We start from the raw sequence: 13,075 nt of genomic DNA on the forward strand, positions 1-13,075 counted from the left end.
ACCTCAGTCTCCTGCGCTTGACTCACCCTAAAACAGTTCTACCCGCTCGTGACAGAATCCCGCACCACGTTATGGAGTCAGCAAGGACAGAAACACCGTCAATGGAGGAACAAGTCTCCCAACATGCCAGCCTCCTCCACCGACTGGACACGGCCATGGACCAGGTGCTGGCCCGTTTGGAGAGCTGGGAGCGAGTCGCTCCTTCACCCCCACCAGGACCAAGTCATCACCCGGCGCCCCTACCGACACCCACCGGACCCAGTACAGGCGGGATCCGAATCATGGCTCCCAGGGAGTTCGATGGGACGGCCGCTGGGTGCAAGGGGTTTTTGCTCCAGTTGGACCTATACCTGGCGACCGTCCGGCCCTTTCCCTCCGATGAAGAGAGGGTGAGCGTCCTCGTCTCGTGCCTCATGGGTAGAGCTCTGGAATGGGCCAACGCCGTCTGGGAGGGCCCAGACTCAGCTAAGGACAACTACCCAGAGTTCGCTCGCCGCTTCCAGGCGGTATTCGATCATTCCCCGGCGGGCGAGCGATTATTCCATCTGAGGCAGGAGACAAGGAGCACTCAGGACTTTGCCCTGGAGTTCCGGACTCTATCCGCCGGATCGGGGTGGAATGAGCGGACCCTGATTGACCACTACAGGTGTAGTTTACGTGAGGACGTCCGCCGGGAGCTGGCTTGCCGGGACCATACCACCACCCTGGACCAGTTGATTGATTTGTCCATCAGGCTGGACAACCTGCTGGCTGCCCGGGGACGTTCCGATCGGGGCCTACTCATTCCACCTCCCATCCCTCCTGCTCCAACGCCCATGGAGCTAGGAGGGACTGCTGCTAGGAGGACCGGAGGGGGGGGCCTCTCCTGCACCCACTGTGGCCGTAGAGGACACACTGCGGACCGGTGCTGGAGAGGTTCTCCCGTGAATTCAGATGGCAGGCAGAGCACCGCTTCGACCCCCCCAGGTGAGTCAGCACCAGACACACCCAGAGCCCCCTGTCGACCACATGTACGTCTCTGTTTTTTTTCCTGAGTTTTCCCCTCACTCAAGTTAGGGATTCCCCTGGTTAAACTGGACTAACCCTTCTCCGTGCACACTTTAGATAGTCGACCACTAGGGTCTGGCCAAGTGAGGGAGGTAACAGTGCCACTGGTCATGGTGACGCAGGGGGGTCATGAGGAACGTATCAGCCTGTTCCTTATTGATTCCCCGGCATTTCCGGTGGTGCTGGGACTTCCCTGGCTAGCCTCTCACAATCCTCAGATTTCATGGGGGCAGAGGGCTCTTAAGGGGTGGTCGAGGGAGTGCTCAGGTAGGTGTATAGGAGTTTCCATCGGTGCAACCACGGTGGAGAGTCCAGACCAAGTCTCTACTGTACACATTCCCTCTGAATATTCCGATTTGGCTATCGCCTTCAGTAAAACGAAGGCGACTCAATTACCACCCCATCGACAGGGGGATTGTGTGATAAACCTCCAGGCTGGCGCGGCCCTTCCTAAAAGTCACGTGTATCCTCTGTCGCAGGAGGAGACAGTGGCTATGGAGACATACGTCACTGAGTCCTTGAGACAGGGATACATTCGGCCATCTAAATCACCCGTCTCCTCGAGTTTCTTTTTTGTGAAGAAGAAGGGAGGAAGCCTGCGCCCGTTCATTGACTATAGAGGTCTAAATTCTATCACAGTGGGGTTCAGTTACCCACTACCTCTCATTGCTACGGCCGTGGAGTCATTTCACGGGGTGCGCTTCTTCACCAAACTAGATCTCAGGAGTGCGTATAACCTGGTGCGTATCCGAGATGGAGACGAGTGGAAAACCGCATTTAGTACCACATCTGGTCATTATGAGTACCTCGTCATGCCGTATGGGTTAAAAAATGCTCCCGCCGTCTTCCAATCCTTTGTGGACGAGGTTCTCAGAGACATGCTCGGACAGGGTGTGGTGGTGTACATCGATGACATTTTGATCTACTCCGCCGCACGCGCCGCGCATGTAGCTCTGGTGCGTAAAGTGCTTGGGCGGCTGCTGGAGCATAACCTATACGTCAAGGCTGAGAAATGTGAGTTCTCCAAACAAGCCGTCTCTTTTCTGGGATATCGCATTTCCACCACAGGGGTGGTGATGGAAGATGACCGCGTTACGGCTGTGCGTAATTGGCCGACCCCTACCACGGTGAAGGAGGTGCAGCGGTTCTTGGGGTTCGCCAATTATTACCGGAGGTTTATCCGGGGTTTTGGTCAGGTGGCAGCTCCCATTACCTCACTGATGAAGGGGGGTCCGGTGCGATTGCGGTGGTCGGCAGAGGCGGACAGAGCCTTCCGTCGTCTGAAGGTTCTGTTTACCGACGCTCCGGTGCTGGCGCATCCGGATCCCGCTTTGCCATTCAAAGTGGAGGTGGACGTGTCCGAGGCTGGGGTAGGAGCTGTTCTTTCGCAGCGTTCGGGCGTTCCTCCGAAGCTCCGCCCCTGCGCATTCTTTTCTAAGAAGCTGAGCCCGGCGGAGCGCAACTATGATGTGGGGGACAGGGAGTTGTTAGCCGTGGTCAAGGCTTTGACAGTGTGGAGACATTGGCTTGAGGGGGCACGTCACCCTTTTCTCATCTGGACCGACCACCGTAACCTGGAGTACATCCGGGCAGCGAGGAGACTTAATCCTCGTCAAGCCAGGTGGGCCATGTTCTTTATGAGGTTTCAGTTTACCCTTTCGTACATTCCGGGTTCTCGAAACCGAAAGGCCGACGCACTGTCGCGTCTCTACGACACCGAGGAGCGGACCATCGATCCCACTCCCATACTCCCTGCTTCCTGTCTGGTGGCACCGGTGGTATGGGAGGTGGATGCGGACATCGAGCGGGCGAGTCGGTCAGAACCCACTCCACCTCAATGTCCCGCGGGTCTGAAGTTCGTTCCGCTGGGTGTTCGCGATCGCTTGATCCGATGGGCCCACACTCTACCCTCCTCGGGTCACCCTGGGGTGGAATGGACAGTGTGAGGCCTGAAGGGGAAGTACTGGTGGCCCACCTTGGTTGAGGATGTAAGACACTATGTCTCTTCCTGTTCGGTGTGCGCCCAGTGCAAGGCTCCTAGGCACCTGCCTCGAGGGAAATTACAGCCCCTCCCCGTTCCACAGCGGCCTTGGTCTCACCTCTCGGTGGATTTCCTAACGGATCTCCCGCCATCTCAGGGGAACACGACAATCCTGGTTGTTGTGGATCGGTTCTCAAAGTCCTGCTGTCTGCTTCCGTTGCCCGGTCTTCCTACGGCCCTACAGACCGTGGAGGCCCTATTCACCCACGTCTTCCGGCACTACGGGGTGCCCGAGGACATCGTATCTGATCGGGGTCCCCAGTTTACGTCCAGGGTATGGAGGTCGTTTATGGAGAGGCTAGGGGTCTCGGTCAGCCTGACCTCGGGTTTCCACCCCGAGAGTAATGGGCAAGTAGAGCGCATTAACCAGGATGTAGGCAGGTTTCTGCGGTCGTATTGCCAGGACCGGCCAGGGGAGTGGGCGCGGTTCGTGCCCTGGGCCGAGATGGCCCAGAACTCTCAGCGCCACTCCTCTACTAACCTGTCACCCTTCCAGGTCGTGTTGGGTTATCAGCCGGTCCTGGTGCCATGGCAACAGAGCCAGACAGAGGCTCCTGCGGTGGAGGAATGGGTCCAGCGCTCTAGGGAGACCTGGAATGCTGTCCAGGAGTGTATAAAGAGGGCTGGAGAACGACACAAGGAGAGCGCTGACCGCTACTGCAGTGAGGCCCCTGTGTTTAACCCAGGGGATAGAGTCTGGCTCTCGACCCGGAACCTGCCCCTCCGCCTGCCCTGCCGGAAGCTGGGTCCACGATTTGTAGGGCCATTCAAAGTCCTGAGGAGAATAAACGAGGTGTGTTATAGGTTACAACTTCCTACATATTACCGTATTAACCCCTCGTTTCATGTGTCTCTCCTCAGGCCGGTGGTAGCTGGTCCGCTGCAGGACGCTGAGGTGCGGGAGGCCCCCCTGCCCCCCCTGGACATCGGAGGGGCCCCGGCGTATACAGTCCGGGCCATCTTGGACTCCCGACGTCATGTGGGGGGCCTGCAGTACCTCGTGGACTGGGAGGGGTACGGTCTGGAGGAGAGGTGCTGGGTCCCGGCGAGGGACATTCTGGATCCAGCCATGTTGCGGAATTTCCACAGCCTCCGCCCGGATCGCCCGGCGCCTCGTCGTCCCCGAGGCCGGAGTCGGCGCGCTGCAGGACCCGCGCGTCAGGGTAGGGGTACTGTCACAACGTCCACAGAAGGTGGCGCCTCTCCTCGGTCAGGCGGTGCTCGGCGTTCGTCGTCGCCGACCTACTAGCTGCCACCGATCTGTGTTTCAGTGTCTGTTAGTTATGTCTGTTTTTTGATTGCACCTGTTTCGTGTTTGTCATTAGTGGGGGGGTATTTAGTCTGTCTGTGTTTAGTTAGGATTCGTGCGGGATTGTTCTTTGTTACGTGTGGTGTTATATTGTTTGGGTTACGACTTATTGTATAGGCAGTAGGGTTGCCGGGCTGCGCCCCGTCTGCCCTTTTGAGCGGAGCTTCTTTTAGTCTTTTTGACTGTTGTGCTCCCAGCCGTATATGGATTTTGCCTTTGGATTTATTAAATCAAGTTTGTTCCAACGGACCTCAGTCTCCTGCGCTTGACTCACCCTAAAACAGTTCTACCCGCTCGTGACAATAATGGAACTTCATGTAATTGTCTTTCAGTTTGCATTGTAGACTTTGTGGACTATTCTGCAAACTGTCTGTTCACTTGCACCACACAAATCTCCTGTTTCACAATGGAAGGTTCCAGATGCCAAAAACCTCAATGTCAGCTGCATTTTCTTTGTATATACGGAAACAATCACGAAAATTGATTTAATCAAAATCATTCAGTGGGTTGCTCCTGTCTATAATCACCCTTCTGTCTGGCTTTGGTGGTGCTCTTTGATCATCATTGAAATAGTCCAGGTAATACATTTTTTGGCCAGTTTTTATTTAAGCTTTCACTTAGATCTAGATTAATTATAATTGTTCTTCTGGAATTCGGACTTTTTAAATCTAGACTAGGGCAAGTCTGAGACTATTTTAAACCATGTCTGAGAAATGTAATATAAGTTTGTCCAGTTTAAAAGTGAAAATTTGTCTAGGATTAGGCTTAATCTGTGTCCGCGAAACCGCCCCATAGTTTGTTTTATGGTAGGATCAAGATATTCAGATTTATATTTAGATACTGCATATTGAAATTAATTCTGGAATGTTTAATGTTTCATTAGCATCATGGCAAAATGAAAATGTCTAGTAACCCATGTTGGTATAAGTGTTGAAAGCGCAGGAGTATATGACTGAACTCTTTGTTCTTGCTATCAGCAAAACAAGAGCTGCCATTGTAAGGGGATGAGCTATAGCCATAGGAATTTGAGGTCATGTAGCTACAGTACATAAGACGGTTGGTTCTTGGAACAGTAAATAGACAGGGCTGTTTCATGCCTTAAGTATTTTTGGTCCTCATGGTGTTGACCCAAAGTCAATTAACTTCAGTTGAGCCTCAAGAGAAAGGGGGCATGGGGTGTAAGGGTAAAATACAAACATGAGAAGAGTGTTCATTTGTGAGAGTGAGCAAGTTAGCATGGTGTAATTGTGTCACGTTCATAAATCAACGAGGGAATTTCCCTACATCTTGTACAAGCCAAATATGTGAACACAGTTCCACCAGAGTATAGGATTACACAGTGAACTATTTGAGAAAACAAAAATAATCTTCTTTCTAAAAAAAAAACCAATCCATCTTCATGAAACAAAAACAGGTATTTTCTCCTGTTCCTATAAGAACAAACAACATTGTATAAGTCCCAGTCCACATACAGTGTAGGCCTATGGCTTATAACATGGAAAATACCTGTACGTGATTGCCAAAGAAGTACAGAGGATGTTACAGTAGCCTGATGTAGTTTGACCCATAGATAGGACACCTGGTTCAAATCAAGTGGAAGCCTGAGGCCTGAGTAAGCACAATGTGTTTCCTATGTGTGTCTGTAAATGTTTGGACTGTGAATGTGGAAATAACCTCACCTTTAGTCTTTGTAGAGCAAACATTTGACAATTTGACCAGTTATGGAGAGAGATAAAGAGAGAGGGGGAGAAAAAGAGAGAGAGCAGACTGCAGACGTGAGATCTAGAGGTGCTTCATGTTTGTTGTTCTTGTTAAAAGCGTTACCTCATTGTCCAGCTGTGAGCAGGCGAGACCAGAATGAGAGCGCAAGAGAGCATTTACCCCTCTGTTACTCTACTCATATCTGAGCATGGAGCTTTTTGTTTGGGGAGGAAGTTTTTACAGCTCCAGTTTTACAACCCTCAGTCACTCTGACTCTGCCCAGCCCTTGACAGAAAGTGGTGACCTCACTCCTCTTTAATGAAACTTCCCCCCTCTCTTTCCCTTCCTATTTTTTCTTTTTTTCTAAGAGAGCACCCAGGCAGCAAGCCAGACACTTTCCCTTTTCACTCAGTTCTCTCTCTTGCTCTCTCTCTATTCACTCAGATTTCTCTCTCTCTTTCTGTCTCTCTCTCTCAGTATTGGCTTGGTGGTTGCTCAGAAGAGGCACTCCTCCCTCGTCGCCTTCTCATATTGGTTTCCCCTGACATGACACAGGCGCTGTAGCTCAGTTGATAACTTCGAAACAGACAGGAGGGGACGTTCTATTGTGTGTCCTGTACTTGTCTTCCTCTCCATGAGGTGCAAGGAGGCGGGTGGCTTTTTGAGTGAGTTTTGCTAGTTGACAATTTTTTTGGGGAAAAGAGCGTTGTTTATTCGAGGAGTCGTCTTGTTTTTCCTCTCATTCTGAACTCCTGATCCTGGACATTGCAGTAGATGAGGTGAGATATCTGTATTGTTTTGTGATTCTTGTCACAGTATGCCCATCTAGACTAAACTGCACAGCTATCAATAACCATGTCTGAGGGTGTCGTCAGAAAAATCCAACCCTTTACCATTGGGACCAGGCTGTCTGTCCCCTCCGAAGCCAAATGTCAGGAGTTCGTGGACGTCTATCTGCCAAAGTCTGCTGCTCCGAACAAGTTGGAGCTACAAGACCAAATGTCCCTTTACATGGGCCAGTCCCAGGGGTGGCCTGGGAACTCGGAACTCCCACAAGTGGCCACCCAGGTCTACGCTTCAACACCAGAGGGACATCAGGATGAGAGAGTGGAGGAGGACAGGAATTCTGTCTCCCCCACTGCATCCTCTAGGTCCATCAGGAAGATTGCTATTTGCCGGAACGTCGAGACAGTCCCCGACGTGTCCTTGTGTGACTCTGACCTGGACACCTCAGATAGATCCACGTCGGAGACCATCAGAAGCAACTACAACAGTGATCACCCAAAACCGCCATCCTTGATGGTAGAGGACGACTTGGATAAGAGGTCCAACTCTCAGTCTAAGGTAACCTTGGATTACAGTTGTTTTATTCATGGTGTCTCACATGTTATTGAGTTGGGATAGGCTACAAGCCAGCACCAACTAATGTACATTTCAAATCACTTGGTTCAAATCAATTGACTTTGAAATAGAAATGGTGGATGTCTCAACCAGTGTTATGGACATTTGTTTTGTTTCTGTTGGTCAATGTGACCAGTGTTAACCATTCTCAAGCTTTCTGAAAGCAAATTAATTGACTTGTTTACTTTAAAGAAAGTAAGTCCAGAGCAAAAAGGCAATAGGAGGATTGGGAATTAAATCCATAACCACAAAACCCAGTGTAAGTAATGTTTTGTTTTTCTCCCTCATTTCACATACTATGTAATGCGCTCATTACGTAATAGTGTTTTTTAACATACTAATAATTACTGGATTTGCGTTACTGACTAAGCTGAGTAACAACATCAGAATCTTTCCGTTGGATGCCTTCCACCCTGCAACACAAGATGCTTTTGGTAACAGCTGAAAAAAAAGTAACATGGTATAAACACCACCATAACGTGCATTGTTCCAGCATGAAACCTCCACACACACACACACACACACACACACACACACACACAATGTGTGCACTATTACCTCAGTGTTGCATTATCCACACTGTACTCTCGAGCAATGAGATCATCAGCAGGCTTTCATTAAGCTAGGCAAAAGGCCACGTTTCGGATGAACTGGTTATTTCCACAGAATAAACGACTCCCAATTCCATAATTGAAGGGGTTGCGTGATGAAAATAGCAATCAGGCACATTGCGTTGGTGGATATAATGATGCCAAACTGAAGTTGTACCTGTGATCTAAGTGTTTCTCCAGATCCACAGCTGGCAAACGGGTTATTTCAATATTTGCGAGTGCCTTTCGGAATTTAAGGGGATCCTGATTGTATTTAATGGCGACATTGAACAACTATTTTAAAATATAACTCCACACGTTCCATAAGTTCCACTCCAGTGGCACGAGCATGCCAAAATAAGCTTACAGATGAGGAAGATGGTGTACTTATTATCACATACCATGTTAAGATGCATAGTTTATGCACTCAGAAGCATGATATACATTTGAAGTAAACCGGAAAATGAAGTTAGATATTTATACAGACAACAGTCCCATGGTTACAGGTTTCAATGCTGAGCATGCAACTAGCAAAAGGACAGTGGGAGGGGAAGAGGAACGCCCCGACAGCGAAAAGAGGAGCAATTATTTTGAGATGAGATCATGGCTTTGGCTCTCATCGTTCTTCATCTCGGCCCTGTGTAGGTGGGCTGGCTGAGTCACACAAAGCCTGCGTTATTTCATCGCTGTGTTTAGTACACAAGTTCCATTTTTCCACCAGGCTTGAGTATAGCTCTGGAGATCAGTTTTTGTGCATCTGTCTGTACATTTCCCTGTTTCTCATGACAATGTCTACATCTCTTCAACTTTTCAAGTACCCAAGACTAAATGGACATGTTGTTTATAGCCAGGCAAGCTATCCAAATACTACAGGGTATGTGCATTCAGTTTTGTGGTCTTTTGTAGCCTACCTGTGGCCTGGAAGCCTGGAACCAAGGCACATGGAAATCTTGCAACATGGTGAAACCTGTGCAACAGTTCTTACATGAAACCTGTGCAACAGGGCTTACAGAGATACATTATCGTAAAACATTATAAAAGCTCATATACAAGCTTATCAACGCATCATACTGCGTTATCACGGCAAGCTTGAAGTAAACTGTTACCAAAGTTTGTATTTCACTGCAGAAAATCGAGTACATTACGTTCCAGGAAAACAAACGTCTTTCTAAGATGAATAGCAGACAGGCCTAACAAGTTTCAGATTATTGTGGAGACTGTAGAGAACCAGCAGCAGGTTGCTCCATGATTTAGCTACATACAGTGATGATGTAAGAGGTCTTGGAAAGATAATATGCATCATTCAACGTTTTGCATGAGGTCATCAGTACAGAATGCATTGGCATGACAAAGAGAGAACTGAGACAGAGGGAAAAGGTTCCACAAGCTTAAGGTTAAGGTTATGAAAAGCGCAAAGATGGAGATGGAGTAGTGCTCTGCAGCTCGCAGAAAATGATTAATTGCAAAGTAGCAGAAGTAAAGGATTTGAAATTAATGTATCGCCTGTAGTGATTTCACAGCTATGGCAAAAAAAAACATTTTCACATTTTTATGTTACAAACACTGATAACCATCTGTATAATGCATGACCATGCTCATAGTGCAGTAAAGCACTTGCGATAACCATTCATAACACATCATGGGTACTTTTAACAGCACTTATAAATGAATAACAGCTACATTCCTAATACATTACACTACAACTCATGAATCCCTGTGACAGCCAATGTATTGCAAATACTTAAATGACCATACAGAAATCCTTTGTAATGCATTACACACAGGTGGTTGAAATATACACTGAACAAAAATATAAACGCAACATGCTACTATTTCTAACATTTTACTGAGTTACAGTTCATATAAGGACATGTAAATAAATTTGTTAAGCCCTAATCTATGGATTTCATATCACTGGGAATATGAAAAATGCTAGGTGCGTGGATCAGAAAACCAGTCAGTATATGGTGTGACCACCATTTGCAGCGCGACACATCTCCTTCGCATAGAGTCGATCAGGCTGTTGATTGTGGCCTGTGGAATGTTGTCCCACTCCTCTTCAATGGCTGTGCAAAGTCGCTGGATATTGGCGGGAGCTGGAACACGCTGTCTTACTCGTCGATCCAGAGCATCCCACACATGCTCAATGGGTGACATGTCTGATGAGTATGCAGGCCATGGAAGAACTGGGACGTTTTCAGCTTCCAGGAATTGTGTACAGATCCTTGCGACATGGCACCGTGCATTATCATGCTGAAATATGAGGTGACAGCTGCAGAGGAATGGCACAGCATTTCTGAGATATTTTATTTCAGCTCATGAAACATGGGACCAACACCTTAGATGTTGTGTTTATATTTTTGTTCAGTATATATACACCACCATTCAAAAGTTTGGGGTCACTTAGAAATGTCCTTGTTTTTGAAAGAAAAGTAACATTTTTGTTCATTAAAATAACATCAAATTGATCAAAAATACAGTGTAGACATTGTTAATGTTGTAAATTACTATTGTAGCTGGAAACAGAAGATTTTTTACATAGGCGTACAGAGGCCCATTATCAGCAACCATCACTCCTGTGTTCCAATGGCACGTTTTGTTAGCTAATCCAAGTTTATCATTTTAAAAGGTTAATTGATCATTAGAAAACCCTTTTGCAATTATGTTAGCACAGCTGAAAACTGTTGTGCTGATTTAAAGAAGAAATAAAACTGTCCTTTAGACTAGTTGAGTATCTGGAGCATCAGCATTTGTGGGTTCGATTACAGGCTCAAAATGGCCAGAAACAAAGTACTTTTTTCTGAAACTGGTCAGTCTATTCTTGTTCTGAGAAATGACAGCTATTCCATGCGAGAAATTGCCAAGAAACTGAAGATCTGGTATAACGCTGTGTACTATTTCCTTCACAGAACAGCGCAAACTGGCTCTAACCAGAATTGAAAAAGAAGTGAGCAAGACGACAAGCACATTAGAGTGTCTAGTTTGAGAAACAGATGCCTCACAAGTCCTCAACTGGCAGCTTCATTAAATAGTATCCGCAAAACACCAGTCTCAACTTCAACAGTGAAAAGGCGACTCCGGGATGCTGGCTTTCTAGGCAGAGTTCCTCTGTCTAGTGTGTTCTTTTGCCCATCTTAATCTTTTCTTTTTATTGGCCAGTCTGATATATGGCTTTTTCTTTGCAACTAGAAGGCCAGCATCCCGGAGTCGCCTCTTCACTGTTGATGTTGAGACTGTTGTTTTGCGGGTACTATTTAATGAAGCTGTATTTCTGATCAATTTGATGTTATTTTAATGGACGAAAAATGTGCTTTTCTTTCAAAAACAAGGACATTTCTAAGTGACCCCAAACTTTTCAACTGTAGTGTGTATGTATGTATATATATATATACACATACAGTTGAAGTCGGAAGTTTACATACACTTTAGCCAAATACATTTAAACTCAGCTTTTCATAATTCCTGACATTTAATCCTCGTAAAAATGACCTGTCTTAGGTCAGATAGAATCACCACTTAATTTTAATAATGTGAAATGTCAGAATAATAGTAGAGAGAATTATTTATTTCCAGCTTTTATTTCTTTCATCACATTCCAAGTGGGTCAGAAGTTTACGTACACTCAGTTAGTATATGGTAGCATTGCCTTTAAATTGTTTAACTTGGGTCAAATGTTTTGGGTAGCCACAAGCTTCCCACAATAATTTGGGTGAATTTTGGCCCGTTCCTCCTGACAAAGCTGGTGTAACTGAGTCAGGTTTGTAGGCCTCCTTGCTCACACACACTTTTTCAGTTCTGCCAACAAATGTTCTATAGGACTGAGGTCAGGGCTTTGTGATGGCCACTCCAATACCTTGACTTTGTTGTCCTTAAGCCATTTTGCCACAATTTTGGAAGTATGCTTGGGGTCATTGTCCATTTGGAAGACCCATTTGCGACTAAGCTTTAATTTCCTGACTGATGTCTTGAGATGTTCGCTTCAATATATCCACATAATTTTCCTACCTCATGATGCCATCTATTTTGTGAAGTGCACCAGTCCCTCCTGCAGCAAAGCAGCCCCACAACATGATGCTGCCACCCCAGTGATTCACGGTTGGGATGGTGTTCTTCAGGCTTGCAAGCCTCCCCCTTTTTCCTCCAAACATAACGACGGTCATTACGGCCAAACAGTTCTATTTTTGTTTCATCAGACCAGAGGACATTTCTCCAAAAAGTACGATCTTTGTCCCCATGTGCAGTTGCAAACCGTAGTCAGGCTTTTTTTATGGCGGTTTTGGAGCAGTGACTTCTTCCTTGCTGAGCAACCTTTGAGGTTATGTCGATATAGGACTCATTTTACTGTGGATATAGATACTTTTGTACCTGTTTCCTCCAGCATCTTCACCGGGTCGTTTGTTGTTGTTCTGGGATTGATTTGCACTTTTCGCACCAAAGTACATTAATCTTTAGGAGACAGAACGCGTCTCCTTCCTGATCGGAATGACGGCTGCATGGTCCCATGGTGTTTATACTTGCATACTGTTTGTACAGATGAACGTGGTACCTTCAGGCATTTGGAAATTGCTCCCAAGGATGAACCAGATTTGTGGAGGTCTACAATTTTTTTTCTGAGGTCTTGGCTGATTTCTTTTGATTTTCCCATGATGTCAAGCAAAGAGGCACTGAGTTTGAAGGTAGGCATTGAAATACATCCACAGGTACACCTCAAATTGACCCAAATTATGTCAATTAGCCTATCAGAAGCTTCTAAAGCCATGACATCATTTTCTGGAATTTTCCAAGCTGTTTAAAGGCACAGTCAACTTCGAGCATGTAAACTTCTGACCCACTAGAATTGTGATACAGTGAATTATAAGTGAAATAATCTGTCTGTAAACAATTGTTGGAAAAATTACTTGTGTCATGCACAAAGTAGATGTCTTAACCGACTTGCCAAAACTATAGTTTGTGGAGTGGTTGAAAAACCAGCTTTTATGACTTCAA

At 46.7% G+C, this 13,075-nt stretch overlaps 1 protein-coding gene across 4 annotated transcripts in view; it reads left to right on the forward strand.

Annotated features, from left to right (window-relative positions):
- Positions 1–6,543: 6,543 nt before the first annotated feature.
- The window catches only part of LOC115178186 (uncharacterized), a 34,291-nt gene continuing 27,759 nt past the window's right edge, over positions 6,544–13,075 (forward strand). For 2 of the 4 annotated variants that reach the window (XM_029739250.1, XM_029739251.1), the window contains exon 1: positions 6,544–7,442. In XM_029739250.1, coding sequence (XP_029595110.1) covers positions 6,954–7,442 — 489 coding nt within the window. In that variant the 5' untranslated portion in view covers positions 6,544–6,953. The other 2 variants (XM_029739253.1, XM_029739252.1) reach the window with 2 other exon arrangements.

Source organism: Salmo trutta, chromosome 38 (assembly GCF_901001165.1).
Source record: "Salmo trutta chromosome 38, fSalTru1.1, whole genome shotgun sequence".
NCBI classification, from domain to species: Eukaryota; Metazoa; Chordata; class Actinopteri; order Salmoniformes; family Salmonidae; genus Salmo; species Salmo trutta.